Source organism: Contarinia nasturtii, unplaced genomic scaffold (assembly GCF_009176525.2).
Source record: "Contarinia nasturtii isolate CC-2019 unplaced genomic scaffold, AAFC_CNas_1.1 Cnas_scaffold_688, whole genome shotgun sequence".
Classification (NCBI taxonomy): Eukaryota; Metazoa; Arthropoda; class Insecta; order Diptera; family Cecidomyiidae; genus Contarinia; species Contarinia nasturtii.
In genome coordinates, this window is record NW_022198039.1 from 49847 (window position 1) to 65468 (window position 15622).

Here is a 15622-nt window from a genome sequence, read left to right on the forward strand (position 1 = left end):
TATAAAAAAATTACTTGTCGAAATTTGAGAAAGACAATGCAAGCGGTAAAGAAATATGTTTATAGTTTAGTAATCTTAAAACAGTCATCAAGTGCTGAAAAATTGCTCTGATTCAATTTGAATTCCTTGAAGTCAAGAATCAATGTCTTGAATGTTTGAAAATCACTTAATGAAAATAAAAACTCGTAAATTTCCCCGTCAAACTGAGTCGCCGTTGTTCTGGAAAATTAAAATAAAAACATCATTAAAGTAATTATCAAATAACCATTTCAAAGTATTTGCTTAGTAAGCAATGCTCACCTTAGTTCAGACAAAAATGAATTCATGTCGATGTTGGGTGCGAGTTTTTGCAAATTTTCCAAAATAAAATCCTCTATTATTTTCGTGTAATTATTGAATATATCCGTATAAATAATTTTATTTTCTTCTTCATTCGTGAAGATCATGCAGTTCCTTTCCAAAAATTCGGTTTGAAGTTCCTTAATTCAAAGTAAAATAAAAATTGAATAAGTGCATATTAGATTCAAGGTTAAGGTGTTCATTTACTTGAAAACTGTCGCTGATCACAATATCCTCAATGTATCCAATGATAGTCTCGACATTACTCGACGGTGCATTACAATCCTCTGCGTGCAACAGATCTTCATCCAATTCAATTTCCATATCCACACAGTCAAATCTCATAAATTCTTTAAGAAAAATGAGCGACACAAGTTGTAGTCAAGTTTAAAGCCCAACTAAAAATGCGCTTTTTAATTGTTTATAAGATCGTTACCATTAGCAACACATATATTTAAATTTTATATTGAAAACAGATTAAATATATTATAAATAATTAAAAAACCAATTAGAAATCTATTTCAATCGTTAATGATGCATAAATAAAAGAAGAGACCATGAATATAATGATTAAAAAAATAAAATTAAACGAAAAATTCGAATTGATAAGCGTGAACGCACCATTACGATAGTATGGTTAAGCATAGAAGTACAAATGTCAGAACTATTGTACAAAGCTGTTTGTCTCTTTTCAGTGAAGTTCTGTCGTGCAGCGAACAACAGCGAACAAGAAAAAGAAGAAGAAGAAGAGTATACCAACAACACAAGAAAATTATAAGATGCCAATAGAGAAAAGAATGCTGACCACCGATTGTCATGATACTGAGTCACAATCACAGCAAATCACAAACAATTTTTTGAATCGTCGATTGAATTGAACATTTTTCTTACAATACAATTAGTCGACAATAATAACAATAATTGAATAGTTAAAATGTTTAAAGTTGGTGTTGAATTTAAATAAAAAAAAAAAATAAAAATTTAAGAAAAAGTACGTCTTTGCGATTCTTCGTGGTGTCCTATGCTATATCCTAATGAACATTCCGAATCTGTGATAAATCGATTTGTGTGTTTGTCTATTATTATAAACATTCAATACTTTATACGAAGTTTTGTGTTAAATTTTTTGTTGAAAAAAAGTTTCGAATCGATAAATGTGCAATTATTTATAATGCCTTTGAGCAATCTGTTTTAATTATTTTAGTCAAAAGAACTGGATAATATTCATTTTATTTTCTGGAACAACCTAATACAATCTATCAAACGATTCAAATTTGTTTAAATTACAACGAATTGAATATATTTCGTGAATAAATACATCCATAATGTCCTCCCATCATTCGCAATCACTCTCCGATCCCAATTATTTGCTAAGATTACAAAATTTGCGGTTGAATGATGATTCCGCAAATAGTTCGTTGCCAGTATCACATCGGCGTACGATTTCATTGAATGGAGCCGCTGAAAATGATCCCGCATTAAGTAATAAATCATCGGTAGCCAATACAAGTCGAATGCAAGCCTCAAATGATGATGAATATAAACTGTATGATCAAAATAAATTTATCACGGCATCGAAATTTACAGGGCCCAAAACACTATCACCTAAACATCAAGTCAATATAGCAAAAGCATCAACAACAACAGCCTATCGCAATAGTGCAAGTCCAACACAGTCAATATCTCAACAATCTGTTTATGAGAATATTGACTATTACAATCCAGCGATTCCAGTACAAATAACACAGCAACCTTTGCCACCCCCTCCGCCAGCTTACAGTCATTATGTATCAAGTGTATCAGGTATGAGCAAACCAAGCATCGGATGTGGAACTTACGAAATCATTGGAAATAAAGTTCCATCAAATGGTGGCTCATTAAATCGCTTCACGCATACGCCACAGCCTGATGACCATGATCCTTCACATATTTATGAAAATTTGGGCAATGTTTCCAGTTCCAGTACGTTTTTGTTAATTGAATTATCATTTTTTTTTCTTATAACAATTACTTATCTTTTTAAATTGTAGATGCACCGCGTGCAACGTCTGCTCTTCCACCTCCGCCCCTTCCCGCCAAACCAAAACAGTCGGTTTATGCACAAATAACTGGCGACACATCTGGAACATATGTTCAACCACAATCAATACTGCCGCCAAGCTATCGACTGCCACAGTCACCATCAACGCAAGTTGCATCACCAATAAAATCATATGGAAACATTGACACTGTCGCAGCTGTTAAGTTACAATATTCAAATCCTCGTGCCAATATAGTAAATCAATCTATTTCAAGCTCGTATGAACACCAGAAACATCCTTCGTATTTATCAAAATTGGTAAAATATATTGATGAAAATGACAATGATATCTTTTTATGTTATGAAAAAAAAACCAAAACATTTCAACTCACTTTGTTATTCACAGCAAAATCTAGAGCCACTTCAAGCTTTCCCTGGCGTAATGAACGTATCCATGAATCCAAATTATATTGAAGATCTTAATGGTTCTGATTACGTTTGCATGACGCGTTCGGCACCACAATCCGTTTCGAAAATGGCATCGTTAAATGCGATTTCAACAGGTCACAGAGCTTCTCCGACAAGCAACATGCCAACCGCCAATAGTTCCACTGCCATGCAATTGACGAGCAAAAATTTACAAACCTTACAACAAGAACAATTGAATGCCAGCAACAGATCACAAATAAACCCATCTGATTCCGAAATAACCAAATCGATTTCTCCAACGCCATCACAACTAAGCAGTAATTCTAATAAACGTAAGCATAAAATTATTTGAATTACGAATTTTTGTAATTGAAACATATACTTATTGAGCAGAAAAAGGGCATGCAGCAAAGCCATTATTGCCGTATAGTGTCACTTCGCGGCCCGGTAAAACAGAGGCAGAACGAAAAATCGAAGAACTTACTAGGCAATTGGAAGAGGAAATGGAACGAAATGAAGAGCAAGGTGAATATTTTGGTATTTGCCATACGTGCGGGGAAAAGGTTACAGGTGCTGGCCAAGCGTGTCAAGCAATGGGAAACCTATATCATACAAATTGTTTTATTTGCTGCTCATGTGGCCGTGCACTGAGAGGAAAAGCCTTTTATAATGTTCATGGTCGCGTTTACTGTGAAGAAGACTATATGGTAAGTTATGAAATTATTACGATTGTTTTTGAACTCAAAAATATAACTGCATTTTCAGTACTCTGGATTTCAACAAACGGCGGAAAAATGCGCCATTTGTGGACACTTGATTATGGAAATGGTAAGTGAAATGATTGGGTTAGAATAAAAACCTGACTCGAAATAAAAATCTACATTTTTATTTATTTTCAAAATAAAACAGATTTTACAAGCGATGGGAAAATCATATCACCCGGGCTGCTTTAGATGTTGTGTATGTAATGAATGTTTGGATGGTGTACCATTTACCGTTGATGTGGATAACAAAATCTATTGTGTAAACGATTATCATAGTATGTTTGCACCAAAATGTGCCAGCTGTGGAAAAGGTACAAAAAACAAACAACATTTCTGATCTGATTTGATTCGACTCATTAACATAATGATGATTGTCTTATTTATAGGAATAACACCAGTTGAAGGCACCGAGGAAACGGTACGTATTTATTTATTCTGTTAATTTTTATGTGAACGAGATCAATGCTTCAAATGCATAAATTATTATTGTTCGTGTTATTAGGTGCGTGTTGTTTCAATGGATAAAGATTTTCACGTGGACTGCTATGCATGTGAAGACTGTGGCATGCAGTTAACTGACGAGCCTGAATCAAAGTGTTATCCATTCGAAGGACGTCTAATGTGCCGAACCTGCCATTTGCAACGCATTTCAATGAATCCAATACAAAACGAACCGGTTTGTGCAACCTACCAATACATGGGCTAACATGAATCACTTTATAAACATTAACCATTTCACTTCGAGAGCATAATCATTATTTTATTATGATCATAGCTTCTGGAGTTGGCGATCCAAGGGGAGGGGGGGGGGTGTAAATTCAAAATTTTCTAACATTTACAGTAACTTTTTCGATTTGGTCTCGCAAAAATTCAAAATTGCATTTTTAAATAGTTCATTCCTAGAGGGGGGGAGGGCGGTTGGGGGGTCTCACAGAGCATTTGCCGTTTTAGAAAGTGAAGAGCAAAAAAAAGGTCTTCACATTTTTCGCAAAAACCTTAGCAAATCGAAAGAATATTTTTCTCAAAAAAATTAAATTTCTAAGAGGGTAATTCCCAAATCTGTTCTACAGTGGGGGTAATCGGTAATCCAACCCTTCGGACCCCTGCTCAGAAGCTATGATTATGATTGATTCACTGCCAATACGAATTTATGTTTGCATTCGCTTTGAATTAAAAAAAAACAGCTTACGGTAGCAAGTTGCGCAAAAGTCTTAAGAATAATAATAATAATTAAAATTAAACGAATACGCATTCCATTTTGATAAAGAGTATCCGTGATTAAATTTAATAGCTAAACAAACTTTATAAATAATACCTTACGCGTTGCAATCTTTTGATATGAGTATATAAACCACGAGTCAATGTTTAATATTCGATAAAATGATCCAAGACTTAACAGCTTAATCGCAAAGTCCAATCTACTCGCACTTGAGGAGAACATTTTTTTTGAATGAATATTTACAAAACTGGATGAATTATTTCGTTTCAATTCACCAATATTTGTTATTGTATAAAATTCCATTTTTATATTTAGTTTTGAAAGATTTTTGTTCTAAAAGTATTTAATTCAAGCAAAGTGACTGTGTAAATTTCTTTTGATTCGCCTGAGAAGATAAATGCTTCCGACTAGATGCAACGAAACTGATGTAATTTTATATAAAATAGAGTTAGTTTGTATTATTTATATAAAACATACTTTTAATCAAAATAAATGGGCATGAAATCGATTTTGAGTTTTTTATTTCAACCAAATACCCAAGTATTCGACTTAATTTCTGAATCAACTAGGGAAGCGCGTACAATACACTGCCATTATATGTTGGAGCCCTCAACTTGAAGGCTGAAGAGCGATTGGATGTCAAATAAGCGTTTCTTAAAGATATGTGTCCTCTTCAGATTATTTTGCACCTGTGAACCTGATTTAATCCATCTTTGGAATCAAAAGATAAAATCTGATTTACAACTGTCGAATAAAAATATTCTGGTCGAACAATGTATGCATCGTATAAATAAAACTCATGATGTACTGTTATATGATTTATTTATTAAATTTCTTTAAATGTTTTACAAATAAACTTTTATTACTAATTGAATATTGTTTATCAAACATTTATAATAATATGAAATATGAGCGGCAAAATTTGCAAGCCAAATTCAATATTTCACTGACGCTGCGAATAAGAATGACAGCTTAAATTCGTTCAATAAATCTCTATTCGTAAATATTTTGATTTAAGATTTTGTGTATGTGTATGTGAAAATGATAAAATGAAAATGTAAACGTTTATGCATTGGATATGAAAATCATATGCTTACAAAGCTACAATCTATTTGAGAAAAAAAGAACTCAAAAAATATAAAAAAAAATATAAAATTTTCAAATGAATAAAACTTAATCCGCGTTAATTGAAGACAATTTTCATCATATAAAATAAAGTCGTTACGAAATCGAACAAAATGATATGGATATAAATGAACATTGAATATAAAAGAAAGGTGAGCCAAACAAAAAGAAAACGTTAAAATAACAATATTTTTCGGTCCAATAGGTTAACATGTCGTGTTTGTACTTGTGTAATATATTTTTATATTGATCTTACAATTTAAAACAATCGATAAATTGTTTGATTGCTGTTTAAGTCTAGTGAAAAAAAAGAACTTTCATCAATAAATTGTTCAGTTGAATTTTTGTCAATAACGTTTGTGAATCCTTTTAGTCCAAAAACAATTTGAAGGAAGTTAGAACGAAAACTTCATAAAGACACACTTTCACCCTGTTTGTTCGATTCATAAACCTAATTTAATGATTTCATGTGACAATCGTTTATTCTGTTCATCATTGATTATTATTAGTTCACTATGCTAATATTGTAATGCTATCGAAAATCATTTAGGAAATTTTGAGAATATGGAATCGTATCAAAGAAGAAGGAAAAAAATAAATTGATTACGACAATTTTCCTTGATATTTCGTCAAAAAAAAAAAATGAAAGGAATACTTTAGCTGCGTTGTGATTATGTTGCCATAATATTGTCAGCAAATTCACAATTGAAATTGTTGGTCACAAATTACAAATCTGTGTCGTACCAGGCGGCTGTTTGATTATCGCCCGCCGGTGGAGACGGCATTGAGTCCAATAGTTCACCCGCACCAATTTCTCCGACGTCCATGTCCATCTCATATGGTGAAGTTGGTCCAACCAATGATGGACTACATAACTCTAGCCCTTGGAACGAGTCAATTGGTATTGGCAATGTTTCATATGCTATAAACGAAGAAAATGTGCGTGAAAAATAAAATTAAAATCGAAGCAAAAATATTTCAAACAAAAATAAAATAAAACGTATTAACTGAATAAATAAAACCAAACTATGTAATAAAAACAAAAAAAGCAGGAAAACTGTAAACATAAATTGCAATGAAAAATTAAAAACCCATGCAAACTGAAGGAAAATAAATGATTAAAATTCAATGAAAAAACCGTCAAATAAAAAGTAAAAAAATCATGTAATTGAAGCAACAGAACACTTGAATAACAAAGTTTTTCATTCACCTATGCTGGGTTAGTTAATGTGACACTTTTGATAAAATCCGTATTTTGAGTAATAACTTGTTGCAATCATTCGTTGTTGGGTTATATTATGTGACGATTAAAAATTAAATTGGCGCGCGCTTTCGCGAGATAATTTTAAACTATGAATCAACTTTAAACATTACGACTAGACACTTTCATTAGTTTTTGCTTTTGTTTCTGATTTTTGTGTGTATTTAAAACTTAAATATAAAAATTTCATCGTTTCCAACCTTAACTGAACATTTAAATCAAAATCGAATTAAATATTTTATGTTATTATTTTCTTGAAATCTAAATTGTTAAGTGTTTTGCCGAACTTATTAATTTAGGCTGGCTTAGCTATAAGGGAAAGAGGTATGTGTGTGAAAAATAGAGAAAGATATAGAAAACGGTGAGTTTTTTGCGATTAGTTTTCTTCAGTCAGGCATAAAAAGTATATTTGATTAGTCAAATTATTATATTTTTGTTATTTGATAATGTGATGTTTATGGCATTTGTTATTTTTCATTGAACTCATCATCAAAAAACTTATATACCTTGTTGGAACATTCGTCCACCGTGTGAGCTGTGAACACTGGGCGGACCTTGTCCATATAATCCCTCATATGCTTGATCGGCCCCAAGCATGTCCTAAATCGAATATGAAAATATTGTTAAATTTTTATCGGACTTTGCAATAAAACATGCAGTGAATTGAATGAACAAACCTGTAGATCTGGCCCGAGACCAATGTCATTTGTCCAAGCGGTATCGTCTCGCAACAATGAATTGGTCAATTCAACGGATAGACGTTTTCGATATTCGGTCGATTTATCTTCACTCATTCGGAATAGGATAGCCGCTGCATAGGTGGCAACACCTTCATTACGTGAATGCAATAAGTCGGTGAGTGGTGAAGTTGCTCCAGCAGCTTCGATCATGTCAGCACTCTCTTTATCGTTTGATAGTTCACACAGAACACCAGCAGCAACACGCTGTTTAGAATCAGAATAAATGTTCGTGTCAATTATAAATATTCGAAATATAAGGTGCCAAATTTCATTGAATTCTTACCTGAATATTTTCAATGTCACTCGAAAGCAAAGAAACAAATATTGGAGTAGCATCTTGTTGACGAATCAATACTCTGTTGTGTGGATCTCTTGCAAGGATATGTAATGCACCAACTGTGCCCTCAACGATCTCTTCCATACGAACACCATCAGCATATGCACCTGGCTGTTGAGATCCATTGCTAGCCATTGACGAGCGTTGCTAAGTTAAACAATGAAAATTTATCAAGACGTTTGACACATAAATACACACATTCTCCCAATTTCTTTGCTGAAAACCCAAATATTACATTGAAAATACTTACGATGTCCTGTTGTGCCTTATTCAACAAGTGAATTAAACAGTGTATGGCATTTTGTTCGCGGAGTGGCGCATGATTTTCATGGCACAAGGCCAAATTCCGCATTAATCCGATAACGGCTTTAATCAATGGCCAGCGAGATGGAGGACTCAACAGTTTGACGACAACACGTATACCGTAATTAATCAAGCGAACGGCGTTCTGTGCCATTTCGGCCAATTCGTGACGTGAAGTCAAATGGCGTAATGCACAAACAGCCGGTTCAGTGATCTCCTCACGATCGCCAGCATTAATGATCGTATTGACCAGTGCTTCGACACCATTCACTTGGCACACAATCTGTTTATTGCGTTGATTGTTGCATGTCAAATTTGATAGGATTCCAGCGGCACATGTCACAAAGTTGGCATCTTGTGAGCCGAGAACATGAACCAAACTTGACAAGAGCATATCGAGTCCATCGGTTTTAGTGGCTGCATCGGATAAATTACGCAATGTCCACAGGCAATTTTGTACCAACCGTTGTGATGGATTGGTTAAATGCATGGCCAATGCTTGCATACCACCAGCTCCGACAATGGCGGGTTTGTTACTTGAACAAACTGAAAGGACCTTCAATACACGTGAAGTAGTCCACAAAAGTTTCTCATAGTCATTGGAGCGCATAATGCGAACCAATTCATTGGGTCCGCCGGATGCCAAAATAATCAATTTACTCTCTTGATTGCCGTAGGCAAGAATTTGAAGACAATCGGTGACGATTGCTAAAAATTTGACATTGTTGCGCTGCAACAATTGAACCATTTTTTGTAGGCCTCCAGCCAAGCGAACAGCTGTCTTTGATCCATCTTGATGAAGGAGCAAATTATGCAATGTGGTAATTGCATAGAATAGCACTGATTCAATTGGAGATGATAAAAGTTTTACCAATGCCGGAATTCCGCCGCTTTTGAATATGGCAAGTAAACCTTGACGATGGTGCGATAAATTATGCAAAGTACCGACCGCACCTTTGGTCGTCTCCAAATCGTTCGAGGTCGAAATGGCCTGAACGAGAGCTTGGATCATTGCATTACTTTGCATAATTGCATGTCTGAAAAAGAAACAATATGATTACAATCGACAATCGAATGAATTTAAAGAATATGGATTTGCAGACCTGGATGCTTCTTTGCGCGATAATTGATGCACCATCATGGCGGCATGGGAAACGATATAGTTATCCTCATCGTTCAGTAGCTTAATCAATTCAGGTATAGCGTGCGTGGCCAAATCGGCGTCATCTTGATAGTTGATCAAATTGACAACTGCATGTTTAAGCATTTGTGATGGTTCGGATAGACGTTGTACGGCAGTCGGTTGCTGTGTATCAAATTGTGTCGACGGAATATTAATGCCTTCCTCAAGAGTTTCTGGGAACATTGCAGCACGAACGCGCTGCGAACGTGTTTGGCTTAATTGAGCGTTCATATCATCGACTTGTTCTTGTGTGAAATTCTGAGTATAGCCGCCCTGGTCCATATCGAACATCAATGGATCATTTTCCATTCCGTCATCTTCTTCGTGTCCACTCAACGATGGCACCTGAGTTACAGCACCAGATTGGATACCGGAATCGCAAAGATACGAATTCTGTTGCCACATCATTGTCTGCTCTTTTGCAGACATCATTTCTTGTGGATGTGGATTGTTATATTGCTGATGAGGCACTGTAGAAACAATTGAAAAAGAGTTGAATTGAAAAAAAAAATCAATACAAACAGAGACTTTTTTCATTACAAAAATGCGTTTCGACCGTTCATATGAATAAAAAAAAAGAGCTAAAGAGATGAAGCGTTCAAAAAGGAATTTCACTTCATTCAATTTTCATGCATTAACATATTTCCACTTTTTTCTGGAATTCTTCGTTTATTTTCATATACTCAAACACACAGACGATTGTATTCGCATGTTTGAGCACTACCATTTAATTTTCTGTATATATTGTACAATTTTTTAATCCATTGAAGAAGGAATAATAACTACAGCGGCAGCAGCAGCAGCAGCAGCAGCAGCAGCTTATACGACAATCTATCATGAAAATTATATACCCAACCCCCACATTTGAGATTGAAAAAAAAAGATCAAAGAAAAAGTTGTTGGCGTTGTTGAATCGTTATGTGAGTTGTGCCATCGGTTGAAATGGAATATGTTTCACCCTCGGCTATTCGCATTCTCTTTTGTGCTGCTGTGCGTTGTGTATGTGCGCTGTTGATTGTGGTGGTTTTTGCTGTGCTTTATGTTTCATTTTTCATCTATTGCTTCAAATATTCACTACTATCACAACAATATTCTTGCTCAATAAAGCTTTGGAAAATCAAGAAATTTGGAATACACAGTATTTGCGTTGTTATTCTTTTTCGATTTTCAGTGGAAATTTTTTTACTTTAAATATTTACGGCGCATTAAATTTATTGAAAGCATTCACTGTAAAATCAATAAAAGGAATGTCAAATAAAAATCGAATCGCTTGCACTTCAACTCTTCAGATTCAACTGGGAAATGTTATTGGATTACATTTAAACAGAAATTACGAAATGGAAAATACTTACTGCCTCGGTTTTGTACGGGATTATAACTCATGGTGACGATTTCTTTTAAAATGCGAGAAGAGTTTTATCTGGAAGAAAAAATGGTAAAACTATTGATTTATTACAAATATACTTTGTTGAGAAGGTCAATTTTATTTCATAAAAAAATGATATTGACTCAGGATTGTTATTGATTTCTAATTATTATTTTCGACGCAAATAAAAGCTTTTTGGTTCCAATAATTATTATAAAGAAAACAATAACATGTAATATTGACTTTTTATAGAAAATGTGTCTGTTTCTTCTGAAGCAAATAAATTACACTAGACATCTATACAGTTCACTTTTTTTAATATGAAGCGAAATTTGTTCAAAAAGGAAAGAAACAAAAGCAAAGAGATAAGATTGAAGAATTTTATAGTGTGTGAGAGATAGGTGGCTTCGTTTTTGTTATTTTTCTTTCGTTCGATTCAGTTCGGTCAACAATAAATTGCTAGAACTGAACAAAATGCACCTACACAAGAACATTCGTAACGTATATTCTATACACCGAATATATTCCGATAATCATTACTTTTGAAGTGGTAAGTAGTATGTGAAAATGAATAATAATATGGTAGAACACATATGCTCCAAATCAAGTCATTTGTTGTGGTAAGCATATTCATTAGAATTTTGAGGGTCTATTGAATTCCATATTATATGATCGAAGAACGAATCTCTCCGTCGATGGATTATGAGAGAAGTCAAAAAGTCAAAAACACTCTTACTAAATTAAAAATGTGCACCAAACTAATCATATAAATGGAATCTTTTGAGTGTCAGTCATGTGCACGCATTACTCAATCACCCCAAAGTCATGCTTGCTAAGTATCATAATAACCGAGGGTGTGCGAAAATTATCATCAACATCAAACAAATAAAAAAATCACAATGCTCGGTTCAATATTTTTCATACTTGAAGCAAAAACCGGCGAGACAAAAATGTACAAGACTCGAAAGAAAAAAAAAATGGCTTTCCCAATTAAAATGGTTTCTTTATGGGACTCGAATGCTATATATTATTGTTTGTTTTTTGATTATTGCACAGGAAATAACAAGCGTTGCTTGTGATACGCTCATTCACCACGTATTTTTCGGTTATGTTTCTCTTTTTTTAATTTCTCTTTTTGAGTGTTTCTTATGTTAAAACCTGTTTCGGAATAGGTTCTATAGAATGCTGCATGCAGACTTCACAGCCGATACAAAGACATTGTTTCAGGTAGTAGAATTTACGAACAGAGAGAAAGAAAGAGATAGAGAGAGAGAGAGAGAGAGAGAGAGAGTACAGATGTGAAGAAAAGACATAAACAACAACAATAAGAATTCGTCTTTTCAATTTAATGGACCAAAAAGAATGTTTTCAAAAATGGAAAAGAATCCATTTTAAAACGCACTGAATGGAATTTGATGAATTCCTTCTAAGCCAAAAATAAATTATGGCATAGTGTTGAGCTCACTGGCGAATTCGATACGGTATTGTTGTAAGTCATAAAATTGCAGCAAATATCTATTAAACATGAGTCATAGCATATCTTAAGTCATTTTTTTTCTTCTTTTAAATATCATGCATTACACACATTCACTAAAAATAAGTATGGCAATTGTAAATTCACGGTTCGTTCTTGAAGATGAAAATATTTCAATTGAAAAGTAAGGGTCTTCGAATACATAATCAAAAACTATATACAGATACAAATCACGGCTGGATATTATTTTTGTGTGTTTTACAAACATGTCGCGCATTCGAATTTAAAGTAGAAGAGAGAAAAACTCAAAAGCAAAACATCGACTAGTTTATTCTATACATGTTTGTTTTTAATTTTCTTTCATCTCTTTCGCGTGGCCGTTCTTCTTCCAATGCATCTCTCTATACATTGATTTATGTATGCATAGTTTTCTCTTCATATTGCTATGCCTCTTTCTTTTTGTTTGTACATTTCATTGATGTGCAATTAGTCATACGTAAAACTTGAGTAAGAATTTTGTCGAAATGAACACAAAAATGTGGAGCACTCGAAATTTATTGCTTTTCACATTCGAATTTAATCAAAATGACTATATCAGGCGCTCAATAACTCCGAACAAAACCGAAATGAATCGGCCATGTTTTTTGTTCCGTGCATTTCTTTCAGAGCACAGGTTCAATCATGTCTTATATACATTGAGCACTAGTGTCTACACACACCCTCATTCAATGTTTTTTTTTTCAGTTTTCACAACACAATTCACAATCATACAACACGTATTATTCACGAAACATTTTAATTTCTATCAAATAAACTCTTACCGCTGCTTTCCAATTCAATCAAATCGCTTCGTTCGATATTCAATATGAATTTACAGAGAAAAAAATGTTTGTAATTTTTTAAGCTGTTTGTTTCTCTTTCTGTTTATTCGATTGTGTACATTGTATACTCTCAGCACATTCACAACGTTGCACTGCTCGTATCGTACTAACACACAAAGTGTTATTTTTAATACGAGTCGCAGCGAGAGCTGTTCTTCTCTCTTTTCTCTGTTCCTCCAATATTCGTATTTGATGTAGCCGCATGTGTTAGTAGTAGTGCCAATAACTGTGAGTTCATGTCATTGATGATGCGGATGTTGCGTATGTCTTTGTGCGTCATATAGGCGAGAGAATCTAGTTTTGAGAGTGCGTTCAAACGTTTGTGTGAAGTTGCCTTTTATTTCGTTGTTTTTTTATGAATTACTATGATTTTTTAAACTTTTTTGATGCAACTAAAGTTAATAAAATGTTGTAATCGATTTTTTCATTGAAATAAAAGTGGTAGAATGAAGTTAAGAGCGGTTCTCATTGAAAATTACTGATTTAAAATTCAAATTATCTAACTGAGAACGCAGTCTTTTAAAAACTGGACATTTACATGTTTTGAAATGAACAATTGAAATGATTTGTTTTCAAAATTTTCTTTTAGAGAAGAAAAACTGAAAATACTTATAACTTTAATCAACATTTAAATTTTGTTATTACATTTCAACGACGACGAAACTCGTTTTAATATAATTTAGAATTTATGCAAATAGATCAAATCATGAGATCATAGATCAAACTATGCAACTTTATTGTTTAATTGCATTTCCTTGGAAAACAGTGTGTATATAATAAATGCTTTAGAAATGCAACTGTTCAATTAAAATCTGACTGCTATATGTGTCATTATACTTGCGTTTTTAAAACCATGTATATATGAGGTACCAATCAATGTAATGTTATAATTATCACACAGTTCTATTTAATGCATATTCTTTTTCTTAAGAAAAATTAATAAAAATAAATCATTTATTGAATTCAATTTTCTTTTCAAGAATCTTTCAAATTGGATCGAAGTTTCATCATTTTAACTCCATGATGTGAATATTGAATGATTTTTAAAGCAATAAATTTTCTTCGATTTTATAAGCGAATGTGAAAGATTAAGTAATCAAGAACAAAAACCAATAAGTAGAATACCGCATGTTTTCGTGAACGACTGTGTATTCTCTGAAACTTTGTTATGGGAAAAGTTTATGGACGCATTTAATACATACTAGTATGTTAACAACATAGAAGGTAGAAGACTTCAGTGAAATTCCAAAAAGAGTGGTAGCCTCGAGATTCTTAGAATACTTTGGTTTTACAGTGCGGTATCCGTAAATTCATTAGAGCGTTGCATTGTCATACAGAAATGTAAGGAGATTTTTTGATTGGGTCTTAATGAAAGTGGCTTACAAAATAAGTATCATGATATAATTAAAAATAGTGGAAAAAAATGTTTTTTCTGTTACTGAGAGGCAAATGTATACTTTTCTAGGATTTCATTTAGCTTATTCGCTGTTTTTATTATGTGTGAACGTTCTTTATTTATCCTCATTTCTTTTGTTCGGTTTTCAAAGAAAAGATTCCAAGATATTTCCAAAAATATTTGCAGGAAATCGAAGAATAAAAGAATATAAATGCAATAAAAATAGATATTTTTTATATTCAAATATTGAATGATCCAAACAGGGTTGTAGCCCATAAAGAGGATGATATGATTTCCTTTTTGCATGTACTTGGACTAAATCCAATGCTCCATTAAACTGCAACTTAAAATCCTATGAATATAGATATGAAAAAAGCGATAAATGTTTATTTTCCATTCAATACTATCTATAAAAATGAAATTAAAACACAAGTTGTTTAGTTTTTATGGCGAAATAAATTTTTGCTCACCACCGTATGACTTCGAAAAAACTAGACACCCGTTTATTATTGGTATCATGTACCAGCGTACATTCAAAATCCAAATAATAACGCGTACGGTTGCGAAAGCATTCAATATATTCTGGTGATTGTTTTGTTGGATATCAACATTGGACATGCAAAAAAGAATTTAACGCTTCGATCCAATTTTATCATTTATCCCTGAGCTCAGTGAGCAAAGATATAGAAACGCATTGAGTTTGTTTTTGAAAGAGAACCAACGTAGAAGCAATCGTGTAAATTGCAGTCGTCTATTTGGCTCCATTTAACCTCCATTAGAAGGAA

The 15622-nt window shown here is 33.3% G+C and overlaps 3 protein-coding genes across 4 annotated transcripts; 1 reads left to right on the plus strand and 2 right to left on the minus strand.

The window, feature by feature from the left end:
- Nucleotides 1–25: 25 nt before the first annotated feature.
- On the minus strand, nt 26–863 carry LOC116340447 (ADP-ribosylation factor-like protein 2-binding protein). The gene is made up of 3 exons (XM_031766936.1): nt 547–863; nt 301–479; nt 26–219 (listed from the first exon to the last, which is right to left on the minus strand). Exons 1-3 carry the CDS (start codon nt 682–684, stop codon nt 60–62), a joined length of 477 nt encoding a protein of 158 aa, XP_031622796.1. The 5' UTR covers nt 685–863; the 3' UTR covers nt 26–59.
- Nucleotides 864–1113: 250 nt separating this feature from the next.
- LOC116340438 (LIM domain-containing protein jub) lies at nt 1114–4348 on the plus strand. Its single transcript, XM_031766926.1, has 8 exons — nt 1114–2301; nt 2370–2677; nt 2766–3120; nt 3182–3495; nt 3554–3616; nt 3698–3863; nt 3939–3970; nt 4055–4348. The coding sequence occupies exons 1-8, from the start codon at nt 1665–1667 to the stop codon at nt 4256–4258; spliced, it is 2079 nt and encodes a 692-aa protein (XP_031622786.1). The 5' UTR covers nt 1114–1664; the 3' UTR covers nt 4259–4348.
- A 1361-nt stretch (nt 4349–5709) lies between these two features.
- On the minus strand, nt 5710–13565 carry LOC116340440 (armadillo segment polarity protein-like). Of its 2 annotated transcripts, XR_004201090.1 has the most exons (9): nt 13382–13565; nt 11073–11140; nt 9641–10190; nt 8485–9574; nt 8181–8381; nt 7835–8101; nt 7664–7757; nt 7107–7466; nt 6704–6818 (listed from the first exon to the last, which is right to left on the minus strand). XR_004201090.1 is itself a non-coding variant. In XM_031766928.1 (8 exons), the coding sequence occupies exons 2-8, from the start codon at nt 11101–11103 to the stop codon at nt 6622–6624; spliced, it is 2430 nt and encodes an 809-aa protein (XP_031622788.1). In that variant the 5' UTR covers nt 11104–11140; nt 13382–13565; the 3' UTR covers nt 5710–6621. The 2 variants fall into 2 exon arrangements, 1 of the variants encoding a protein (XP_031622788.1); XM_031766928.1 differs by lacking the exon at nt 7107–7466 and having other exon boundaries at nt 5710–6818.
- Nucleotides 13566–15622: the final 2057 nt, after the last annotated feature.

Bases quoted from the DNA above. Each gene is read 5' to 3' on its own strand.
- LOC116340447 (XM_031766936.1), bottom strand. From the start codon at position 684: ATGAGATTTGACTGTGTGGATATGGAAATTGAATTGGATGAAGATCTG. The intron at 480-546 runs GTAAATGAACAC...CTTTGAATTAAG, and splicing joins TGATCAGCGACAGTTTTCAA to GAACTTCAAACCGAATTTTT. The intron at 220-300 runs GTGAGCATTGCT...TTAATTTTCCAG, and splicing joins TCATTTTTGTCTGAACTAAG to AACAACGGCGACTCAGTTTG.
- LOC116340438 (XM_031766926.1), top strand. From the start codon at position 1,665: ATGTCCTCCCATCATTCGCAATCACTCTCCGATCCCAATTATTTGCTA. The intron at 3,121-3,181 runs GTAAGCATAAAA...CTTATTGAGCAG, and splicing joins AAGCAGTAATTCTAATAAAC to AAAAAGGGCATGCAGCAAAG. The intron at 3,864-3,938 runs GTACAAAAAACA...TCTTATTTATAG, and splicing joins ATGTGCCAGCTGTGGAAAAG to GAATAACACCAGTTGAAGGC.
- LOC116340440 (XM_031766928.1), bottom strand. From the start codon at position 11,103: ATGAGTTATAATCCCGTACAAAACCGAGGCA. The intron at 9,575-9,640 runs GTCTGCAAATCC...TTTCTTTTTCAG, and splicing joins TCGCGCAAAGAAGCATCCAG to ACATGCAATTATGCAAAGTA. The intron at 7,758-7,834 runs GTTTGTTCATTC...TATTCGATTTAG, and splicing joins GTCTCGGGCCAGATCTACAG to GACATGCTTGGGGCCGATCA.